This window comes from Sabethes cyaneus, chromosome 2 (genome assembly GCF_943734655.1).
Source record: "Sabethes cyaneus chromosome 2, idSabCyanKW18_F2, whole genome shotgun sequence".
Taxonomy (NCBI): Eukaryota; Metazoa; Arthropoda; class Insecta; order Diptera; family Culicidae; genus Sabethes; species Sabethes cyaneus.
Window position 1 is genome coordinate 64,293,577 of NC_071354.1, and position 25,708 is coordinate 64,319,284.

General features: G+C 41.9%; 2 protein-coding genes across 6 annotated transcripts in view; one reads left to right on the plus strand and one right to left on the minus strand.

The window, feature by feature from the left end:
• LOC128738173 (protein argonaute-2) overlaps positions 1-25,708 on the minus strand; it is a 119,256-nt gene that overhangs the window by 41,491 nt on the left and 52,057 nt on the right. For 3 of the 5 annotated variants that reach the window (XM_053833090.1, XM_053833088.1, XM_053833089.1), the window contains exon 3: positions 6,418-6,576. In XM_053833090.1, the coding sequence (XP_053689065.1) occupies positions 6,418-6,538 (121 nt within the window). In that variant the 5' untranslated portion in view covers positions 6,539-6,576. Of the gene's footprint in view, positions 1-205; positions 349-6,417; positions 6,577-25,708 lie in introns of those variants that run through there. The other 2 variants (XM_053833093.1, XM_053833091.1) reach the window with 1 other exon arrangement.
• On the plus strand, positions 5,742-7,226 carry LOC128738180 (uncharacterized). Its single transcript, XM_053833111.1, has 2 exons — positions 5,742-5,997; positions 6,802-7,226. The coding sequence occupies exons 1-2, from the start codon at positions 5,852-5,854 to the stop codon at positions 7,097-7,099; spliced, it is 444 nt and encodes a 147-aa protein (XP_053689086.1). The 5' UTR covers positions 5,742-5,851; the 3' UTR covers positions 7,100-7,226.

A 25,708-nucleotide genomic window follows, 5' to 3' on the forward strand; every position in this document is an offset into this window, starting at 1 on the left:
TTTTCTGTACAATCTGCCCCGTTCTGTTTCGTTGCATTCACTGCAGGTACGCACACAGCAAAACTGGCAGCAGCCATCATCGTTCGCAAACGCACACAAACACAGCCGAGACAGAGCAGCCACAGGAAAAATGGGGGAAGATTATTTACAGATTCCCCAGCTCCGGAAATCGCACTTTTTTCAAACGACCAAAAACACTACTTACGTTGTCCTACGGGATACATTGTCTATCGCTAATCACACCCGAGCAGTTGAAGAAACGATTAGAGGCACTCGCGTAAACTAAAGCGAAACGAGAACGACCGAATTTTCCACTTTCCGTCGCGCGAATCAACACGCACGTCTGGCAGAGCTGATGAACTCGTCGCAAAATTTCGTATGGCGAACTACCTACGAAACGGGACTGCGCCAGCCAAGCAGAGACACCACTAGCAGCAACGGGTAGCGTTTTAGACCAGTGGCGAAGACAAAGAAAACCAAGTCGCACAACAAACAGAGACGTATCGAGGGCGGCCGACCGTGCCGCTGCAACGACACTAATCGAGTAAAGATAGCGAATTCATAAATTAAAAATTAACCTGATGGGTTCGTGCTAAAGCCTAGTATCGACCTGAAAAGAAATGGGCAAAAAGATAGGCCAAGAAATGCCAAAGAAAAGATTTTCCGTTTGCGATTTCTTTACCAGTATGCACTTCACAAGAAATATTCTTTTACTTTCAGATGGCGCAGTTTTACATGCAAATGAATTGAAACGTCAATTTTCCGTACGGAATAATATCCGGCGCAATTATTACCACAGGAAAAAATGACAGATAATTGCTTGCTTTGCAGTTGTCAAAATTTCTTCGGTAAATACCAGGATTTTTTCTTGAGCTGTTTTCTTTTCAGCTGGATACTAGGCTTAACTCGATCCGAAATTTATAGATCATTTTGCGATGACGTCATTTTTCCGTCAAATGACACCACTTGGTGGTTTGTTTACATATTTTTTGTCACATCCAGCAGTTTCAATTTGAAATTTCGTGAAGGATTACTGCATAAGTTTTTGTAAAATGCATGTACGGCACTTTCTCTTAAATAAAAACTATAAATTTTTATCATTATCTGCCGGACAAAGATAGGAAACTCAATTCAAAATTTAACACCATGTAAACAAACCACCAAGTGCTGTCAAAAAAGTGTGGTTAGGAGCTCCCGTGTAATGATCTATTAACGATACGGGCAGTTTGACAGATCGGCCCGTAAACCGTAATACTAGACAGTTTTAACTTTAAACCTGGCGCTTCAAACTGAATGCTGTCAGTTTAACCGAGATGCAATTTCGGTTAATTTATGAACGCTTTGACAGCACTTCAATTAAAACTGAGTTGAGTGCTATAATCACCCCATCGACATCTCTATTGGCGTTGATGGCATTAAACGATCTCTTGCACACTCATATAGCGAATTCATAAATTAACCTGGGTTCGTGCTAACTCGAACCCGAAATTTATTAACGATACGGGCAGTTTGACAGATCGACCCGTAAACCGTAATGCTATAGACAGTTTTAACCTGCGCTTCAAACTGAATGCTGTCAGTTTATGAACGCTTTGACAGCACTCCGATTAAAACTGAGTGCTAATCGACCTGAGCCAGGTTAATTTATGAATTCGCTAATAGAAATGCCCGTATGTACGTGTGGGTGAAAATCTGCCAAAATGTTTCGATCTCTTGCGCTCTTTAAGAAATTCCTATTCCGCTTCACTCCTACAGTAAACTTCTTGAGGTGGCAGCTGCTTACGTTCGTCAACGCGAATAACCCGAATAACGAACTGCAGTGAACGTCAGCGACAGCATGTCCTGGGGCTCAAAATTTGACAGCGGGCCCAAATCAGACTGCTGGCATTTGAGTGAAACGCGGTGCTGACATGCTATCTCATTTACGCACACGCGAGATGTTGGCAGCGAAAACATGGTTGCCTGCCGATGGGGTGGTGCTAATCGTCCTAAGCGGGATGTGCGATATTTTATCGATACCGGAGGTATCGATATTTTCGTTCAATATATCGAGTATCCGGCATTGATATTTCGCCAAGCGAAATATTATCGGATATCGATACTTTTTCATCCGATATTAGGTATCGAAAGCTGCAAAAGGGCCAGCTCTTCACGCATAACTTTTGCCAAATTATCGAACTCGCGTTGTTCAGTTCTCAAGCATTCCAAACAGACATGTCTCAAACTGAACCATACTGCATGCCGCATTTAAAAAATGCTACAAAGTTTATTTGAGTCGGTACGCTGCTACCGAGCCTGATGAAATAAACTGCACGCTCAAAAAAACAACCTCAAGCCATTTCGGTGTTGTAGCACACAGACAACATGCGAACGATTTTTCCAGGTACAGCACTAGTTCGCTAATTGCACGAATGAAGCGATGCGACTAGCGAATTTCGTTTTCTAATTGCACGAAGGCTGTCAATATTTATTGTAAAGCGTGATGCGTTATCACCGTAAAGAACTCTTCACATGCGCTCACACCTGCGCTTGGTTCAGGGAAGAACATTCAAATCATAACAACCGAACCAAAAGCTTAAAGAATATCTTTTCAATCTATTACCTTAAATCATTGTTGTACGACACCCAGGTCATCAATAAGCATTACCAATGCTATTTACATGCAAGCCTATAAGCATTTAAGTGACATTCATTTCATTCAAATTATACCAGCTAGTATTTTTATGGATCATCACAAACTTCAAGGGTCAGCGAACACTGATCTACACATATTTCATACCCTTGTCTAACTTCCAGCTATCTTTTATAAATATAAGCACGCAAGGAGGGGGCTCCGTAGCCGCAAGGTTGCCGAGTCTGCTTTGACAAGCGAGAGGTCGTGGGCTCGAATCTTAGTAGACAAGCCATTCGATGTCAAGTGACTTTAGCATGGGTTTATTCTCAGGCCCCTCCATTTACCCTTCCTTCGTGCTGAATTCTATATTTACCCACTGAAGCCTCTTGACAGTGCAAATTTCCCTTCTATAGTTAAGTCAAGTGTACTGGTCCGAGGTACGAATGAGTCCTCGCCAGGGACGGCTATAATATGGGATAGTGCTGGCAGCGAGGAATAAGTGGGTAAAGTAGATCAAGCTTTGAAGGAAGGATAAACCCCAATACACGCAAGCGCGCATACAATTTAAAATAAGCATATCGCTCACTCAATAGCGACTATAGCAAAAAGAAATGCAGTGCAGGTCATACAGCAAACACCCGGGCGATATTACAATAGATCAACTATACTGAGTCCACACATGGAAAAAAAGCACGCAAGGAACCCGTAAAAATACAAGCTACAAGTTTAGTTCACCTATTTAACGAAATAGAAATTTAACATTATGGCATTATGGTCTAAAGGGATGATCAAACCACAACTATAATTTGTGATCAAAGCGTTTTCTTTAATTTATAAAAAATATCCAAGAAATCAAATTGTTGGACTCACAATTAATATAATTATTACGAACATTTTACCTTTGCCGGTATTTTTCATTATTCATAATACTTTGTCAGTTTATTTTGGAATTATTCATTCATTGTAATTAACATGACACTTTATTTGTCTTCTATGTCTGCATAGACGTTTATGTAAAAAGAGGCAGCAGTCTTCACTGTACATAATTTCCTATCATTTGGAAACTTCACCGTATCAGCAGCTCAGTCAATCTCAGTAGAATAAACCAATACAACTGTAACAGACATATGATCGGATCATTCCCGGGACCCGGGAGTTATCTCGTCGCACATAGTACCAAAATTCAACATTCCCCTCCGAGAACTAATGAGAAAGGCCCGTTCGGGGCATCGTACACAAACGTATTCTGGAATTGCCGGTCTTCCGGAGTGGAACATGATCTGTGGCACCGCAATGCTTTGCTTCCAAGTTGTCTGCCAGACCTCGGGGAGCAAACATGAAAAAACGGGAATCACCATAGCCCTCTTCCGTCTAAACTAACTGTAGGGATCGAGCGGGGTGAACAGAGAAAAATATTAGGTATTGTGAAAAATTAGAAGCAGCAGCGATAGGGTCGTATACCCTCCGCACCGAGAGAGCGGAGTCGTTACAGAAATGGAAAGAGGAAAGGGAGAAATAAACCAACTCAGTCTTGTGATTGATTGTGCCGCGTAAAGACGTGTTTTATTAAAGCGAAGTTCGCAGTTGAGAAAATGTCCGTTTATTCGCAAAATCACCACACTAACTAGCGTGTATAAGTACGTATAAGTAAATTTATAAACCTCAAGCAGAGTATAAGAAACAGGTAGCGTTCGAGAGCCACTCGATACGTGAGCTATGCAAGGGACGAGATTCACTCACTTCAAATGAATTTGGTCCCTAAAATGTTATGCTTTTTGTTCTACGCGTGGTGCCTGTATAGCTTGTGGTGATAACGTATCACGTTTTACAATAAATATTGGCAACCATCGTGTAATTAAAAAACGAAATTCGCTAGTCACATTCGTGCAATTAGCGAACGAGTGCAGTATGTAATTGCACTGATTATTCGCGACTACGAAGGCAAGGTGCTACCACCTGGATAAGTTTAGTATATGCGTGAAGCAAGGATAGAAATTTGTCAACGAGTGCAAGAAACAGAAAGATTCTGAACCATTCTTCACGTACACTCACATATCTAGATAGAATTAACAAAAGGGCGAATGTCGCAAATGTAAACAAACCGGATGAGAGTTACTTTCTGCTGGACCAGCATAAGAAAATCAACCCTCACTTGGTTTTTCTACGCTTGCGACATTCGCCCTTTTGTTAATTCTATCTTCATATGAGCACTTTCATGGGGTTAAAAAGATCGTGTAGCATCTAGCATCGTAGCCGCGTATAGCTTCGGGAAAAAATCTTTGTTGAGTGTGTGTATTTTTTTCGGTGTACATACATGTTGTACCGCTGTAAAGCAATCGATTAGACGAGTCGCTATCGTTTCGTTACATTAGCCGAGTTGCACTCACAAAACGTCAAAATAAGGCGAGTCACTGTCAAAGTCCAAAGTAAATCGATTGCGGTAGGCATAATATTATATTAATTGTGATTCATTAAATTAAATTAAATTAAATTAAATTAAATGATAAAATAAATTTTATTTTTACAATCCATTTTTGAAGCCGTGAGTAAATATTTTTTCATTTAATTTTTCATAAAATAAATCTGGCACATGAAAACATGAGAGAGAGAGGCCCGAAAAAAAATTTACATTAAATTTTGTAGTAGAAACAATGCATCTAGAACAATTTATAGTAAATTTATTGTAAAAGTGCCTCAAATTCAAATTATATTCATATTTTTGTTTCTTAATTTATGCTATTGAATTGACCATATATCATCATAAATGTAAACCACAATATCATTATCAATCTTCATATCGAATTGCAGTGAATGACAGTGAGTGCATGTCCTGGGCTCAAAATTTGACAGCGAGCCCAACTCACACTGCTGGCTGTCGAGAGAGAAACGAATTGACGAAATGCTATTTTATTTTCGCTCACGCTGTGCTGTTGGCAGCGAAAGCATGATTGTCTACCGATGGAGTGCACAAAATGCTGTATTGTGAAAAATATTTTTGAACTTTGATTTATTTTCTTTATTTTCCATGTTCGTGCACGTTAAGCATGTACCTTCACTGAACAATTTGCTTTGAGCGTTTGCGGAGCTCGCACAAAAAGTGCTGTCAAATCACTTTACAGCCGCACGTACGAACAGCATCAGAAAAGAAACGAACTGAACGTGTTATGAAACCACACAGTTAAGTTTATATTTTAGTTTAATCAAATCGGTGCAATTGCCATACAATAATAACCAGTAATGTCGATCAAACTGAGTGGCACTTTATCCCGTTCGAGGGGAGTTTTCGCCGCCATCACTAAGCAGCTGAAGCTGCTTAATCTGAAAGCGGTCCAGCGGATTACGGTTACTTTCGATCCGTTTCACGATCGAGTCATTCCCACAAGGTATGTATTTACAAGAGTAACAAGGGTAATCACGGTTGCGGGCTACGCATAGATGGACTCCTAGTGCGCAGGCGTGTGTCAAAATGGAGCAGATTTTGTCGAAAGCATTCGCGAAGTCCATTTTCCTTTCGAGCAGGATACACTCAATTTGTGTGCGGGAAAGGTAGCTGATATTACCTATTTTTAGAAGAATTACCCTACAGAATTAGTACTACCGCTAGTGCAAGTGTTAGTTTTTCCGAAATACCGGAAAAGGTATGTATTTCCTCCCTGAACCCAAATGTAGTAGAAAATATACAATGCTCAAGTATAGCTCAAGAAAAATATTACAGTAGTAGGAAGAGGGTATACATAGTTTACATATAAGATAGGGAGCCTAGAGCGTTTTTACCACCATAGAAATGGGACGGTCAAACGTACCACTGAAATTTTTGCTGATAATGTTGACTCCATTCATCTGGATGTGATTGGCCAGGTCCGAATAGGACAGTGGCAACATTTGCGGCGGACCACCAGGGGTCAATTCCCGTTCGGTCGACATTTCCGCCAGCTTGACCGGTCGGGACTTGTCAGCCGGTTCTGCAAAAGAAAGAGAGAATGTTGATTAGTTTACTTCTGAATATCTTTTTTGTTTGGCGTTGGAAGAAGATTGAAAATTTATCGATCTGAGTGATATAGATAATCTATTGTAAAATTTATTGCATGTTTATGGTGAAATAAAATAGATTATTATCACTGTAATAATGCTAGAAGCACATAGGTTTACGCAAATTGCTAACACATAAATCTTTCTTTTGCTTGCAGAGAAGTTCTTAACCATCTGTCGGGGCCAAAAATAGTGCAAACTAATCCATCCTGCGCGCTGAAGGCCGAGGTGGTTTGCGACCGACGACCGCCATCGCTTGTTTTCCAATTGATTCCTTCCGTACAAGCCGAAGCAAAGCTGAAGAAAATCGAGATCAATAGCGAGAACCTCTCGACGCTGGAAATATTGCAACTGTGCAACAAACACATAACCAGCTTGGCCCCGAAGGAAACTGTCACCTCAACGCTAAAGACAAAGTCTGAAAAGAAGGCCGGAGGTGCCGGAAAGCGACGATAAACTGTGTATATTTGCGGCGGTCAATAGTTAAGCTAGAGTAGCCGGAAATGCCGGACAAAAAACTAAAGGGCGGTCATATGGCCATCATCGAGAATTGGTACCATCAGATTCCCGCCTTCACAGATGTTTTCACCGAGGAGAGCTTCTACATGTTTGTGGTTTGCTTCGTACTGGGTACCATCGCTGTTGTATTTATACTGTCACGGTTCATCACACTGAAACCGGTTGATTGAGTAGCTAGATGAGCCTGACGCTTTGGTTAAGGTAAAATAATAAAGAATGAAATGTAAGCTTTGCATTATAAATAATCCGAAACAATCGTTTCGCAAAGGGGTGCTGAGTGAGGTAAAGAAAGTCATCTGAAGCTTGCTTCGTCAGCAGCGGTAGCCGGTAAGGCTGGTACTGATTCGTTTCTTTCAACATGTGCCTATTGGAGGAAACATTTTCTCACGCTCTGCGAACATTTTTTTCCATTCAACGTAAGAAATAGATACCTACTCTGAAAAAAACAACCTACACGGAGTGCAAATATTCATTTGACACGCTATTAGTTGCGCATACGTTTTCTGGAATGCTTGTTTACTACTTGTTGTGTAACTTTGTTGCTAACGCGATCTTGAAATATGGGATAACTATCAGATAATAATGTTTTGCTACGTTCTACAAAAACAGAATGCAATCTGAAAACTGAAGTATTTTTTGATATATGATAGACATTTTCAAATTACGAAATATAAAATGGCTTAGGAGATTTTTCATTGGTCTATTGGCCGCCGTAACTGTCCTCTGTACTCTAATAGCCGGCTGAGAACTCTGTCGATAAAGGAGGATCAAGTCTTAGAAAAGACGTTAAGTCCAAGGCTTTGCTTTGCATAAAAGAGGCTGGCAAAGAGTATAAATGTGCAAATCTACCACTTTTGTTCACTAATTCCTGTTCCTACCTCCACGTGGTGTTGGCTAGGGTACGCAAACTTAGGGCTAAATGAGGTCCCTTGGCCGGATATTGGCGGACACAAGACATCGTACGGACAAGTCGTGCTCTACTCTAGCATATAAATGAAAATGACGAAAGGGGACATCCAAATTCACTTGGGTGACTTCATCACGAATTCATTGTCTCAAACAACGCACACCTTGAACGCGTCATGGGATGCCATAGCCTAGAACCCTAGAAGAGATGAGCGAAAACGGGGAGCTGGTTTCAGAACTCTGTGGTAATAACACGGTCATTGGTGGATCGCTTTCTCTCCATAGAGCAGCACATAAAGATTTCCAGTGACGACCGAACAGTAGACCAAATAGACCACATCTGTATCAAGCGAAGATGGACCGGCATCAAGAACGCCTTCTCCTCGACCAGTGACGAAACCCTCGGCAAAGCGCGCAGCGGAGCCGCCATCGCGCGGGCGAACCAGAGCGGCTAAGACAGCTACCCGTCAACGATACGTCGAACTGAAGAGGGCAGTTAAACGAGCTTGCAGGCGGGACAAGAGAGCCTGGATTAACTCCAACTCCAATGATGATATCCATTTATTGTACGACATTTCTTGCCGCCTTAGTGGTTCCAGGATAAATACCAAGATACCGCTACGGAACAGATCTGATCAGTTACTGACTTACTGTACGGAACGGGTTAAGCGATGGACTGAACATTTTGAAAAACTATTTCAAAATAGCAGTTTTGACGCCAAAAATTCGTCGCATCAATTGCTCTGGGGGACATCACTTAATGAAATTGAAGAAATCATTAAGAGTATGAAATTAAACAGAGCGCCATGGATTGATTGCATTTCAGCCAACATGCTCAAAGCTGACCAGCTTTGTTAGCACAGACAATACATCCAGACGTGGACTGGATTTATCCTCCAGAATAGTCGAGAGTACAAAGTGCCCGTGCAGCATATTTTTGTAGATTTCAAAGCAGCATACGATACAGTTGAACGCGAATAGCTATGGCAAATAATGCACGACAACGGTTTTCCGGACAAACTGACGCGGCTGATCAAAGCTACCCTGGAGCGAGTGATGTGCTACGTGCGCGTTTCAAGGACACTCGCGAGTTCTTTAGAATCGTCGAACGGACGGACAGTGACTATTGACTGGAAGTGGTTGATGAATTCGTATATTTGGGACCTCTGGTCACCGCCGACAATAATACGAGTAAGGCGATTCAACGACGCATTCAAGCTGTAAATCGAGCGTACTTTTCCCTCCGCAACACGCTTTGATCAAGGAGCATACGCCGCCGCACAAAGCTGAGGATGTACAAAACGCTAATCAGACCGGTAGTCCTGTACGAACTTGAAACAATAACTTAGCTTACAGAAGACATGTGCACTGGCCGTATTCGAACGACAGGTGTTGTGGACTATTTTTGACATTTTCAAAACATTTAACTATCTAGTGACTCCGGCAACCGATTCGGGCAAAGCTGATGCGCTAAAATGCATTAGTATCGCCGTAAAAAGTGGAAGAGAGGGACTCTATCTCATTGTCAGATACGTCGAAATGAAAAAGTACCCGAGAAATACGTTTGCGTGTCGCACGTGTCCAACGACGGGAGGCAGGGCTGTCATTCGCTCACACTATGCGCCCAATGTTCCAATATTATGCCTTGTCGCACAGAGCGATTGGGCAACACACCTCTACAGCTAATATGCACACAGCGTACGAGCGAAAGCAGAGTGGGAGCGAAGGACAGCACTCGGTGAAAATCGCCCAGTGAGTGACAAACAGCACTTGGTGCTGCCCTTTGCCACACTCCGTGCGGAATTGCGCAAAAAAATTGTTTTGTATTTACAAATTTTCTGCCCTTTTAAAAGTGAAAATACACGCTGCACTGAACAACTAATATGGTCTATGTTAAGTTAGTACGGATCAGGCACCGCAATAGTAAAAATGTTTTTTTCAATCACACCACTTCAACTGACCCAGCGCAGGGTGTACAATCCAGCCGCGCAGAGTGCGGCTCTTGGTATGGTAACATTTATCACTCAGCGTTTGCGACTGCCTTTTGTTGGTGCGCGTAAAGCACGAAAGAGCGTGTTTAGCAAAAGAGACACTGAAGGGAATTTGTGGGCGAACACACACCGCATGGCGAGTGTTGTGTTGTTTAAGAATGTGTGTCTTTTGGTCTGCGCTGCGGTTTATGCCACCTCTGACGGGAGGAGAAAGTTAGTTGCCCCTACGACGTCCGCCGTTTGGAGAATCCTGAGGTGAAAAGGGCCTTTGTCGAACAACTTGAATCCTGAGCCTTGGAGTTGCCACCTGGTGGAACCATCGAAGAGCAATAAACCGGCATCAAGAACGCGCACGACCAGAACCCTCGGCAGGACCATTTGGGAGCAGGAAGATCGACGAGCGGAGAGAGACGAAAGCCGGCATTATGCAGGCGCGAACCAAATCGGATAAGACAACTGCCCGTCATCGATCCGCCGAACTGGAGAGGGCTGTTAAACGTGCTTGTAGGCGGGACAAGAGAGCCTGTACTAACTCACAAGCCGAACAAGGGGAAACCACCGCCGCCAATGGTGATATCCGCTTGTTGTATGATATTTCTTGCCGCCTTAGTGGTGCCAAGACGAATACAAAGAGCTGGTCAATTACTGACTGACCGTACAGAATAGCTTAAGCGATGGACTGAACATTTTGAACAACTCTTCCGAGTTTCAAATGTCAGGGACCTACAAAACCATCAGCGTACGACGCCTACAGTTCGTCTAATTAATCGCGTCAACTCGGAAGCGCCATCGCTACATGAAATTGAAGCAGCCATCAAGAGTATGAAATCCAATAGAGCGCCAGGGATAGACTGTATTTCAGCCGAAACGCTTAATGCTAACCCATCTTTATCAGCTCAGAGATGCATCAGCTTTCAGCAATATATGGAAAACTGCAACCCAGTGAACTGGATACAGGGCATATGGGTCTAAGTCCCTAAAAAAGAGACCTAACTGAATGCGGTAACTGACGTGGCATCGCGTTGCTCTGTATTACTCTTAAAGTTAAAGCACTCTATAAGCTATGCCTCAACCGGATCTAGGAGAAGATAGACGCTACTCAACGGTAGCAGCAAGCTGGATTCCATGCTGGCCGATCAACGAATTCTACGACTGTTTTCTGCTGCTATACGTTGACTTTGAACAAGCGTTTGACCGACTCAACTGCAAAAAAATCTGAGACGCACTTAGACGTAGACGAGGTCCAGAGAAGGTAGTCCCAAATGGTCACTTTTTTTGCTACCAACGGGGTAGTATCCCCTTAGCGCCATAAATAGAAGAGCTAAACTTGTACTTTCTTTAACAATATCGTAGATAATGATTAACTCTACAATTGCCCTTTAAACTATATTTTAGAATTCTGTTTCGTTGAGGCGCTGTAGTCAAATGAGCATCAAAAAATATTAATAAATGAGCATCTACTGAGCAAAAAACCGAAAATGAAGCCTGGTTAGCGTAATCCTGCTTTTGACTACAATGCCTTAGCGAAGCAGAATTCGAAAAAGTGTTGTAGAGTCAATTATTAGCTACAATACTATTGAAGAAAGCATAGTTTTATCTTTTGTTTTTATGGCGCTATGGAGCTGCTACCCCACCCCAAAGAAGAGTACTCTTTTTGCAACCACATTGCAGTTCTAAAGTATCACAAATACAAAACTATACTTTCTTCAACAATATTGTAGATAATAATTAACTCTGCAATTGCCCCATACACCATTTTTTGAATACTTTTTCGCTGAGGCAAAAGAGCAAAAACAACAAACGAAACCTGCTTAAAACTTGAGAATAGTTTTGATAAAGATACAGGGTGTTAGGGAACTCGGTGCAAATATTTTGCGAACCACATTTGACGAAAAAAATCCTTCTACACACATGGGCAAATCTTATTTATTACAGAGTTAAACCTTCTAGTGCCTAACCCTGCCAATTAGAGGGTTGGAAGTATTTCTCCTAAAATCGCCATAAATCGCCGATACGTTATTTTTATATTCTAATATTTACTCATATCTTCTCATTATAGTCTAATATATACAAATGCATGGTTTTATTTACAACTTCAATTTGGGGGATTGATCTCTCGCAGAAATTTTCTCTCGAATTGTCGAACCGGTCTAATAAGCGTCTTGTACAGGGTGCACTTTGTACGGGGACTTAGGCCCCGTACAGAGTAAACGCGACAGCGACGCGACACGACTTCGCTCTCATGTTGCCAAATGCACAGTCCTGCTTCGGGCGAAAAAGGGCTGCGCGTATAACTACAGCAAGAAATGTCGCGTCGCGTCGCATGTCGCTTGCACTCTGGCGGTACCCTTAGTCTGCTCGACCGCAATTGCTTGTGGAGCCCATAGTAAGCACGACTTCCGCTGATAATACGCCGCCAAATCTCATGGCTGGTATCATTGTCTGCCGTTACCAGTGAGCCAAGGTAGACAAATTCATCAACTACCTCAAATTTATCGCCGTCGATCAATATACTACTGCCCAAGCGGCGTCGTTCGGCCTCGGTTCCGCTGGCCAGCATGTACTTTGTTTTAGACGTATTTACCTTTAACCTGATCTTTTCTGCTTCGCGCTTTAGTCTGGAGTACTGTTCAGCCACCGCCACAAATGTTCTGCCGATAATATCCATGTCATCGGCAAAGCAGACGAATTGACTAGATTTGTTGAATATCGTGCCCCGCGTGTTGATGTCCGCTCGGTTCATAACACCTTGTAGCGCTATGTTGAACAGCAGGCATGAAAGACCATCACCTTGACGAAGCCCTCTGTGTGATTCGAATGAACTTGACAATCCACCCGAAATCCAAACACAGCACTGTGTAGATTTAATCAGTTTGATGAGCTTCCTGGGAAAGCTGTTCTCGTCCATGATTTTCCATAGCTCTTTCCAGTCGATGGTATCATATACGGCTTTAAAGTCAACGAACAAATGATGCGTGGCAACTCTGTATTCACGGCCCTTTTGGAGGATTTGCCGCAGTGTTAATATTGTAGACCGACCTTCGACGAAGCCGGCCTGATAAGTTCCCACAAATCTGTTCGCAATTGGTGATAGTCGGCGGAAAATGATTTGGGACAGCGCTTTATAGGCGGCATTGAGAACGGTGATCGCTCGATAGTTCTCACAGTCCAACTAGTCGCCCTTTTTATAGATCGGGCAGATAATCCCATCTTTCCACTCCTCCGGTAGCTGTTCCGAATCCCAAATTCTAACAATTAGTCGGTGTAGACAAACGGCCAGCTTTTCTGGTCCCATTTTAATAAACTCCGCTCCGATGCCATCTTTTCCAGCTGACTTGTTGTTCTTTAGCTGCATGATGGCCTCCTTAACTTCGCCTATCGTTGGGGCTGGCACCTCTTCCCTGTTTGTTGCACTGTCGAAATTGCTTTCCCCGCCGCCATGGTTCTCCGCCTGGACGCCATTCAGGTGTTCGTCGAAGTGCTGCTTCCACCTATCGGTCACCTCACGATCGTCTGTCAGAATACTGCCAGTCTTATCCCGACACATTTCGGCTCGCGGCACAAAGCCTTTGCGGGGTCCGTTCAGTTTCTGGTAGAACTTCCGCGTTTCCTGAGAACGATGCAGCCGCTCCAACTCTGCATATTCCTGCTCTTCCAGGTAGCGGGTTTTCTCCCGGAAGATTTGGTTTCGCTGCATCTTCTTCTGTTTTTGTCTTTCCACGTTCTGACGTGTGATACTGCGCAGTGTGGCAGTCCTCGAGAAGGGCTTCGTCCACCTCGTCCTCTTCCGGCAGCGCAGCTTCGAGTGAATGCGCGTAGTTTGCGGCGACGTCTGACTGCTTCAGCAGCGCGAGATCTAACCGTGGCTGGCATTGGTACCGAATGTTGTTCACAACGGAGAGTCTTGGGCGCATCTTAACCATCACTAGGTAGTGGTCCTAGTCACCGTTAGCGCTTCGATAGGATCTGACATCGATAATGTCTGAGAAGTGCCGACTGTCGATCTGTGATTCTGTCTGATTTGGTGACCTCCAGGTGTACTTGTGATGGATTCCGTGCTGGAAAAGGTACTACGTACGGCCATGTTCTTGGAGGCGGCAAAGTCGATAAGTCTTAGGCTCATTTCATTGGTCCGCTGGTGTGCACTGAACCTTCCAATCACGGGTTTGTATTCCTCCTCCTGGCCGACCTGAGCATTGAAATCCCCGATGACGATCTTGATATCATGTTTTGAGCAGCGGTCGTATCCACTCTCCAACTGCGCGTAGAATTCATCCTTGTCGTCATCGGTACTTTTGAGGTGAGGGCTGTGCACGTTGATGATGCTTATATTGAAGAATCGGCCCTTGATTCTCAACCTGCACATTCGAGGATTGATTGGCCACCACCCAATCACCCGTTTCCGCTTCTCGCCTATCACTATGAAAGCTGTACCCAGCTCGTGTGTATTGCCGCTGCTCTGGTAGATGGTATGTCCATCTCTGAACGTACGTACCGTTGAGCTCTTCCAGCACACCTCTTGCAGCGCTACGACATCGAACTTGCGCCTCTTCAATACGTCGGAGAGCACTCGAGTGCTCTCTTGGAAGTGGAGAGATCGGCAGTTCCACGTCCCGAGTTTCCAATCCATAGTCCTTTTTCGTCGCGTGGGTCTATTCCGATTGTTCCAGTAACAATTTCCTTGTTCTTCGTTCCGTGCTTTAGAATTTTTCGTGGTGACGGCTTGCAAAGTCTGCTACATCAACCCCCTGTTTCGCCGGAGGGCCAACGAAGCTCGAAAGAGCCCTCCTTTCCTGTCGGCATACGACCTTGTATTCCACCGAGGTTGGTTACCCGATCTCCACCAAAGTTGCTCGTATCCCGGCTGGTACCACAAGGAGGTAGGAATAGCCTACACGTGCACAAAGCACCGACGGCGACGGTACGCATTATTCAGCCGTTTACCAGTCGGGCACTAAAGCGTTAAGCATTTTCAATTTTCGGTTCTGTTTTCCTTAAATTAGCTCTAGTAATACAAAAAGTATGCTAACTAGCTCAATTCCGTTGCTTTCATCCGAAAGCTGAAAAAATTTTGTACTGAAAATTATCCACTTGCTACTTCGTGAAAATTAGTAACTTTTCAGAAGCAAAAAGCTTTTAAATAATTGTTTCTCAAAACGTTTTCATAAAGTTTCTTCTAAAAAAGTGTGATAAAATTGATTGCTTTTATCCACCAATTTAAAGTTCTGGTATCGTTCGTTCTAGGCGTGAAAAGCTTATCTCTTTTAGTTTCGTTGCAATTTAATTTTAAACATATCATTTGAGGTGTTGAATTAACTTAAACCTGCTCAAATTTATATCTCACACCTAACGGGTGACAACTAAAATTTTGTAATTTTTTTGAGGCTCTTATACTCCACAACAAACGAACTCAGAGAGAAATGAGAGTATGTATGTGTTAGCTCACTCTCTCCTCTTTTTGTCAATATTTTTTGTTTTGTAAAATGACGTCGAAACAAGAAGCATTTCGAGAGTGCGTTGTGCACTTCTACGAACTGCCACTTTAATCTCGGCAAAAACTATACGGTACAACATTTAAAAAGCGAATATGTTGCGGCTTCGACTATTTACCATATCCTAAGATGCCCAACAACTATTCGCAAGCAAGCTGGTAGAAGACCAGCCAAAATTATGGACGCAAAAGGACATCGTTCTCTTTTTCGTTTTTTCAACAACAAGCCCTCTGGTTTGGCTATCAATTAAGTTGTGCCAGACGAATATTTGAAGAAAATTTTGATCCCATTTCTACAAAAACATCATGCAGATGGACAGTACGTGTTTCGACCGGATAGAGCATCATCGCATTACACAAAAAAAAACACAATCGTTTCTGAATACCCATTCGATCCCATTTTTACCCAAGAACCACGACCCGAAAAATCTGTCTCAGTGCGCCCAATCGAAGATTTTTTCGGGATTTTGAGTTCCTCTGGAGAACCACGAATTGCAAACAGTTGATTGGTAGAATTAAGAGATGCATTCGCAAAGTTGACATGACGGCCGTACAACGCTCCTGTTCCGACATCAAACGGAAGCTTCACCAAACAGCCGATTGTGGATCGTTTTCAAAAGTACATTAATTGCTTTCAACAAGGGATAATGTATCTTTAATTTCGGTAAATCATAGTTGTTAGTTGTTAGTTTTAGTTGTTACCCGTTAGCGGGTACGAAAGCCTGTAACCTTTTTATTAATGTTGTGTTTTTAAATGAATTTTTCATCTCAAAATAAAACGTTTACCTTCTTTATGGTGGTCGCTTGATTGAGCCCGTCGTGTAATTCAGGCCTAGGACTCACGATATTGCTTTTATGCTGTTCAATTTACAATAAATTGCTACACAAAAACTTCAATATCACTATACTCGGTATAGGGCAACCGTAGAGGACCCATTTATTTGGCACCACACCAGATCCCGCGTTGCAATGATCACGAGTCGATTTCGACTACCACTTGCTTCACACTTGTCCTGATATACCTACAGACTATCAACTGTTCAAAATTCTCTGTTGAAAAACTATGTTGTGGATTTGGATTTTTACAACAATAACTCAGCCGTGACGCAAAATGATGTAATGTAGAAAATTTTAACCACATTGACAGCGGATACAATTGCGCAATTGTTAGCACCTGATAAGCTACGGGCCTGTAACAATGTTCAGTTTATTGAGTTAAATCATAAAATTTAGTTACTCTGATAACAAGGACAAATTGTCATGAGAAGGTGTGCTTGTAAAATTTTCCAGGGTACAAAAATGTGTCAAACAACCCAGTGACCATAACTGTGCGTTATCTTTTATTGATTTTCGATACTCTCCATGTCACGTGAGTCTCGTTTTCATGGTGAAATTGCGTTTCATGGCACTGAAAAGTCCGACCGAACCCAACATCCAATGCTTTTTCCTGGTATTCCGATGAGTCAGGATCGAATGTAGAACACGGTGCGTACACGCAGACAGCAAATAAAACTAAGCCGAAATCGAAATTAGTCCATCAAAACAAAATTTTTGTTGTGGTGTGCATATATTTGGCAATGGCGTCTCAAGTTCAATGTCAAATCTAATGCGACCAGTAACTATACTGAGAAAGAGAGGCAGCTGACGAAAAATAGCGAAAGAGAAGCGGGAAAGTTCACGGTCGGCCGTTGGGGGTGGTGACGCCGGCAATGGGCGGAAAAGGGGCGATACCACTGCCACCACCCACCCCCATCCATCCGGTGCGCGCTGACGGTAGTCGCCTCGCAGGGTTCGAGAAAAACATAACAAACCGCGATGGTACTCCACACTGCTGCTGCTGCTGGCTCACTTGCTGCAGCGCACGTAGGACCACTTCTACTGTACGGGTACGGGCACAGGAGAGAGCGCTTAACACAAACAGAGAGGAAATGTCGGTTCCTACAGCTAGTGAGTTGTTGCGAGCTTAACCCGCATGGTGATGGTGTGTTAGTTGTACTCGCGGCCCAAAACTTTCAGAGAATACCTACTCTTGATGTGTGTTTGTCGTAACTCGTGAGTGAGAATTGCGTGCTGCTGCAGTCGCGAATCGCAACATAATATTTGTTTCGGTATAGGGTTTTACACTTTGTCGAATTTATCCGGTTCGTGTAATATTCTAATAACAAGAAAATGATTTGATGTCATGTTTTGAGACCGAATTTGCTTTGGATTTAATTGTTACCTTTCAGCTACATGCCTGTAATGTTGTACTAAATATTCAGTTAGTGCATGATATAAGTTTTCTATCCAAAAATTGCTAGCAACAAGTGTGTTAGTGTACGACGCAATATTTCTCTAATAGGTTCACCTTTGTAACACTACAGTAATTAAATATTATCAGCTGTTATCCTTATCTGATTTCTCGGTAACTCAATTTAGTTGCTTGTCCTCACTGTACCTTTTCACAGCAGGGCAAACTCAGCAAAGGGAAACCCCCTATCCAAAATAGCTTGAAAATTCACAGTTCACAGTAAGGTGGAAATTCTATTTCTAGAATTATAATTAATATCGTATCGTCATCAATCATCGATCGCACGGTTTTACCGTCCAATTTTACACGTCAAAGACAATTCATGAACGAAGCAAGTGTTGTTTATGGTTTTATGCTGCTGACCCTCGCTCGACATTAGACTTCATTCGAATGAGAAACGGGAATTATAAAACGTAGGCACACGCAATATCCTCGCTGTGTTACCAACCGACTGCCAACCATTCCAGATACTCCCCGTTTGCTGCCATCCATCGTATCCTACCGTACCAACTTCATATTCCAGAGGGTTGAGAGTAATTTCACGTCACTCAATTGACGTATTTTTTTTCGCCTGATTCTATCAATACCCACCGCACCGCACCGCACCGCACCACACCGCCGCACACAGCGAGTGGGTGTCGGATCGATAAAAGCTGTGAGCTGAGGTACAACGCAGCGAAAAACGTCGTCTCGGTCTCAGAAACTAAAACTAAAAGGATGAGAAAATATTGCTTTATCCTAGAGACTTAAAGAACTTGAACTTATTTCCGCAAAATTTCACTCTCGTTTTCACCAACACTAGCAGTGCTCTCTAGTAGTGCTAATGCGGTAGTCCCGCTTCCGGTCTCTCTGGTTCAAGTTTTGATTTTTTGTGTTTGTTTTGAACGAAAATATTCTTTATACCTACTAGGAGTGACAAGAAAGGAAAAGTAATTGTGCAATCCTGGAAGGCCATGGAGCTGGGAAGATTCTAGAGTCGATTTCGAGCAAACACGGGAATGGGAATTTGCGAGAAACTGATAGAAGAGTGCTCTCTCTCACGCGTGCTTTTCAACACTCTATTTCCTCGGGTGTGCGGAATGTGATGTTTTGAGATTTATGTTTTTGTTTGGTTTTCCTGGTTTACCAAATGTATGGCGTTGAAAGAAGTTTTGCCTTCTACATCGAGCAAATGTTATGATTTCGATTCAAAAGTCGAGCGTTTCGAATGAGGTTCGCAAAACAGTCCTATCGATTTAGTTTCGAAAACTAAACAAATATCGAGCGTTGTTGAGTGTGTCACTTTTTCACTTACTGGTGACAGAAAGCATTTATAAGCTGTTAGGCTCTGTCTAACTTTAATCATCACTGACACTCGCCCCTATGGCATTCTCGTCAACAATACACATCCACGAGGTCCAAGATAATATTCTAATGATTATTAGCTACGCTGATCGCTTATCCGACATCTTCGTTACAAGTCCAGCACACTGCACTATCTAGCTATAAAATGCCTATCTAACAAATAGTTTTGTTGTATAACAGCTTACCAAGCGCTTGTTACCCAATAATTAGATGTTTTCTGGATGGTACCCACCAGTCGACCTTCTTCAGATTCCAAACCTAATGACTATTGAACACCACAGCCAGGGTAAGGGCTTGAAGAACGTTCTGTTCGTGGCCACAATTCGCCTCTTTTCTTCACGTCTGACATAGTCAGCATAAGTGTACCAAGATATATGAACTGGTCGACTATTTTAAAAGTATTCTCATACCTGTCACTATCGCCGTACCAAGATCCGAGGAGCTCCCCACTTGAAGGGTCGAATGTCGATGACGACGAAGTCGTTCATAAAACTGAAAAAAATGTAGCACTTCTTGATGATGGTGATGATGGACTACTCGCGCCTTCCCTCGTACAACTCCTTGCAAGACTATTTTGATCAATGAATTCAACTTCGCTCTAGAGTCTAGAACATCTACGGTAAAATCAATATCCCGCTGCGTAACGAAAATCAGCCAAATAAATTCTGTTGGGATACCATTATCGAGCACAATCATCCATAACTGATTTCGACTAACGAAATCGTACGTCTCCTTAAAATCCACTGTGGAATTTCCTTTTAAAAACCACATTGAACAAAACAGAGTGCTTCCAATGCTACTAGTCTTTGCAATGGAATTTGAATATGTGTAATTGAGAAATATTATGCGTCGGTCAGACGTAAAGCGCGAGAAAGAAGACAAATATTATGCAGAGCTAGAAAAACTATTACTAGTTAATGAGACACGCAAGTGCTATGAGAAGGTGAACCAATCTCGTAAAAGACACACACCGAAGGACACACAATGATATGTGTAGGGACGAGAATGGAAACTTGATCACAAACGAGCGCGAGATAGTCGACAGGTGCAAGCAGTTCTTCGATGGGCATCTCAACGACAATATAACAGAAGGAGATTCCACCCGGAATGGAGGTCGATCCATTTCTACTAATTTGCAGATCCCTACTACACCCATCTTCGACAACATGTCTGCAATGACGTAAACCGACGTCATGTATACCGACCTGTCAGCCGCCTTTGATAAGCTCAGTCACGTAATCGCGATCGCTAAACTCGAAAGGTTTGGGATAAGCGAGACTCTCCTACGATGGTTCCGTTCTTATCTCACAAATCGTCAGCTGATGGTCGCCATAGTTGATTGTAGTTCCAGTAAATTCTGTCGCAGTGTTGAAAAATTCATAGCAGCAAAAAACTCAATGAGATTTCAAGCACAAGAAATTTCAACTTTGATCAGAAGCGCCGAACTCACATATGAATTTCTCTCGCTATTATATGCGATGACTCTGTTGCTATGCGATGTGAACCAAATTCAGCTGTGAGCATTTTGCTTACTTCTTCCACAGCTGGCATTTCATACAACGAACCAGAGAGCGAAAGAGAATTAACCGCCAGAAAAAACACCAGCTGCGAAAAAAGCTAGCACACATTCATGAATGAAGATGGCAAACAAATTGGCAGAATTTACATTTTTTCATCGCGGGAATCGACATTTTCTTAACTAGAAAGTAAAAAGCCTAATAAGAATTAGATAAACATGTATTTTAAATGTGTGTTGTAGTTTAACTTTACAATTTACTTAGAGATTCATTCTCCTACGCTCAGTCACAGTTACGTATCGCACGAGAGAATGCCTATGCTGTTCAACAACGATAGCTCCGAATAGCAGTTGAAGCAAAGCAGAATATGATCAAGCGGGAAGAAACATGAGTGAGTTTTGTGATTCTTGCTATGAAAACAGAAAAACTCACGTGTGAGTTTTTTCTGCATAGGATCAAGTTGACATGATTCACAGTTGATTTTGATTTTTGATGAGTTTTGTGGTTTCGAGTTTTTATCATCACTGATTCTGTGTCGCCTAAGGTAGTGCGCAGGGCAGTCATCCCGGACCGCTCACATTCCTGCTCTATTTCAACGATGTCAACCTCCTGCTTGACGGATCAAGGTTATCATATGCCGATGATCTAAAAATATTCTCCCGTATCCGCTCAACTGAAGACTGCATCGCTCTCCAACGGCAGCTGGATGTCTTCGGCTTCGCTAATTGGTGTACTTTAAATAATTATACAGAATGGTTGTAGCTCACTTAAAGTGCCCTGTATTATCCTTCTCACGTAAAAAAGATGCTGTTATTTTCAACTACTCTAATCTCTAAAGCGTGTCCCACATCAAATTACTTAACGATGAATCAAGTGATTAAACGTTACTACGAAACTCTGAGCATCGAACGGAAGGAGTAATGCGATCCGAATGAATGTTAGTTAGCAGTTATTAGGATCACAAGCGTGTCACGAAAGCGTTTGAGCGGAATCCCAATGCTTCATGGGCATGGATGTGGCAAAAAGTGAAATCTGTCCAAGTCTTTCGTTCAGTGAACCAAGGACCGGGAGGGACTGCATACGTACAAAGTACAGAAGGCTTCAAATCGTGGCGAACGGCAAAATACGGTGGGAAAGTTACGGACCCGGAAACTGCATACCCAGTAGCTGGCATAACCTCATTGTTCCATTATGGATAATGAGACTTACGACATGGCGGACTTCCGGCAGCTTCCGGGCTACTGTTCTTCACTGCCCAGCATAAGTTTGATGTTTCGGAGGAAGTAAGGAAGCAGAAACTGTCAAAGTTTGCCAAGAAACATATGATTTGGCAAGCGATCTGCTCATGTGGCAAACGGAGAGCGCCGTTTGTGACTACCGGGACTGTAAATGGGCAGATCTATCTCAAGAAGTATCTACAGAACCGTCCGCTTTCTCTGTTGAGGCAACACGAGGGCCCCCTGCCATCTTCTGGTCGGATCTAGCTTCGTGTCACTATTCAAAGGATGTTCTGGAGTGGTATGAAACCAACGGGGTTACTTTCATACCCAAGGACACGAATCCCCCAACGCACCGGAACTAAGACCTATCGGAAAATACTAGGCTATTATGAAGTAGGCTCATCCCAAGGAGGTCAAATCTGAGGAAGACATAAAGAAAAGTGGATTTCCGTATAGAATAACCTGCAGCCAGATGTTGTACAGAACCTTATGAGTGGAGTTAAGCGTAAGGTGCGAACATACGGTTATAGTACAGAAGATGAATGAAATGAATGTGCTAAAAGCTTACTAATGGGTCATACTTTATTGTCTGAAAGTATGAAAAGGTTTTTTCCGTAATGCAATTTGATGTGGAACACCCTTTAGTAAGACTAAATAAGAAGTATTGACAAGAAAAAAGGATGGATTCATGTAATCATTGTTTTAGAAGGTAATGAAAAAGCGGACGAGTTAGCCAGATTTGGATCTGCTATGGAAGTTATAGGCCCCGAACCTTTCTGTGGGGTATCCAATAGTACGTGCAAGATGGAACTGAAAAAATGGGAACAAAACCAGGTCATATTGAACTGGAATAATACTCTATCAGCCCGTCATGCAAAACGGTTTATTAAGCTAAATGTCTCAATCACGCAAAAGCTATTGAATCTTTCAAAGAATGATTTAAGTACCTTTAGCGGAGTGGTTACTGGTCATTGTTCAAGTAAATATCATCTAAAGGTAATGGGAAATCTTAATGATGATAGATGTCGTTTATGCAATCTAGAGTGTGAAAGGGCTCATCATATACTGTGCGAATGTACGGCGTTATTCATTAAAAGGCGCAAATTTCTCAATAATGGACCGTTGGTGTTGGAGCCTTCGGAAATATGAGCTAGTTCTCGTCAGAAAGTAATACAATTTATTCTCAACATACTACCATGTTGGGATGATTCAATTAAAATAACAATTACTAAACGGCATAGTAGCTGTTCATGAGTAAAGGCATACAGCAAAAGAGGACAAACCACAATAGATCAAAGAACTGGTCGCAGTGGTCCAAGGTCCCCAACAAGAAAACAAAACATCGTTTTCCACTGCTTTTAAATTCAAAGTACCTGTATTAGTATAAGATTATACACTGAAGTCGTTTTTTACGCGGTTCGATTTTCACGCGACTATTTTTACGCGAATGTCGGAATTTACGCGGTTTTTTTACGCGAATTTCGGAATTTATGCAGTTTTTATACGCGAATTTCGGAATTTACGCGGGACGTATCCTTCGCGTAAAAAGCGACTTGAGTGTATTAGATTAGATTGACAATACTTTATTTTGCTTGATAGCGTTGAATCCCTGTTACCCAGAAAAACACTAATAGAGTAGGGCGGGGCGTAAGTGCGATGTTTGAAGTTGTCATCAATTTTCATGAGATATAAAGAAGCAAAACAATAAAATATATTTTATATTGATGCAATAACTCAATATCTTCACATTCAACTATAAATCATCTGGGGTAATGATGTTATATAAAACAAATTCTTTATTTTTCTGGTTAGGTGCCGAATCGCACTTTTACCCCACTAGCGCACAGTAACGCTCCTCCATACAAAGCTTGGCCAAAAGTCAAAAGTTACTTCAAATCGGCTGAATATAACATCTTTAGCTAATTTTGGGTCACTGATTTCAAATTTGGGATCAAAAATCGAAAAAACTGATGGCTCATTAGGGTAGTTCACAAAATTAAAAAAAAATAGTTCCGGTTTTTTACTTGTTTCATTGTGATTTTTGTTTTTGAGATGGCAAATTTTGTATTTGCCGTTGAAAGCATAAAAAAAAAGTTGTATCGTAATGCATTAGGGTGGTTCACAAACCATAAAAAAATTATTACAAAAAAACAAAGTAAATTGCGATATCCACTAAGCTCGTTCAAACTATAGAATTAGCTCTTCGAAGTGCCATCGTAAGGTATTCTTCACTATATAAAAATAAATTCAAATCGGTTCAGTAATTCAACAGTTACGAATTTTTAAAGAAACCGAATTGGTCAAAAATGATGATTTTTGGCGTCACCCTAACTCAGAAAAAGACACCCTAAGCGCCAAGTAAAAAGTCAGGGGTCTAAAATTTTCCGAAAAGAAACAACTACACAAAATTTGAACAAACACGAGCATTTTTAATTGGGACTTTCGTGGAATTCTCCTATGGAAGAGAAAATCATTCCTTCATGTAAGAAGAAGAAATCACTTCTAATATAGCCGGCAAAAAGTCGATATTACTTCCTTAGCGCAGCAAAGCGCAGAAAGCCACCTAGATTTCCAAAAGGTAGAGAAAGTTTCCTATAAGATGCATTTAACGTGATCGTTTTCTGACGTTTCCCGCCATACTTTCTTGCTCGCTGAATATTGGTGTTGAGTTTCCCATACATTTTGAATGGAAGAACAAAATATCATTCTTCAACATGTTCAACTTCAGAAATTTTTTCAAAATTTCATTTTAACTTCAAACTGAAAAAGCTTGAAATTGGATTTTTGACTTTTGGCCAGCTTTGCGCCATAGCGGGGCAAAAGTGCGAATACCACGATATGTTTCGGTAAGAAGTATTCACAATTTGTACCTTTCCTATTTTCCGCTGGCGTACAGCAGCCTTCGTCAGAGCAAAACTTTACCAAACTTTTTTTTCTTGTTTCACCAGTTTCTTGTGGAGCACAAAGTTTTCTGCAGATCTTCCATTTCTAGTAGGGTAAGCGTAGGGTAGTAGGGTAACGCCACTACTGGGGCGTATTTAGTAGTAAAATTTCAAATTTTTGGTCAAAATATAGTGCTATCATAACAAATATACATGCATACGCTCACGATATGATTGAAACATTCTTAATCTTACTAAAAATGACGGTTGGAATCATTCAAAATTCAAATTTTGTTGAAGAGAAAGATTTTTTCTACGATCATTGGTTTGCCTATAGTGGTGGTATGGTTGCTACCGAGGTCCCTAGATTGGAGGCATCGCGAGCCCATAATGGAGGCAACACATTAAACATTCAATTACTGCAATAAAAATTTATACAAACTGGCTCTGCTTGTTTGCATGAGCTTGCGTTCTCACTTCATATGCTCGACAGATTTAAATTTATTGAATTCATGAATAAATAATATCAGAAAAAGATAAAATTCAAAACCTATTTTAGCAGCTATGCAAAATTAAATTTTATTCAGAAAATCTTAACAAAACCAGTGGAATATTTCTATAAATTTCATTTTACCACTAAGAGAAGAGACGATTATTTCAAGTAAACCTGTATAACCCAGGTGCAGGATTATATAAACGTTATCTAGAGGCATAATTGCGTTTTATCTCATGAAGGGCGTATCTTATTCAAGTACCACCACTATTGGTACTACCTCCACTAAGCGTACGCTTACCCTATCTGTAATATAGTGGCTAAAACTGTATATAAATACCCATGCATGTTTGTCTCATGCATGAATCGCACTTTTACCCCGCTAGGCGCTTTATGGGGTTTGATCAAATTA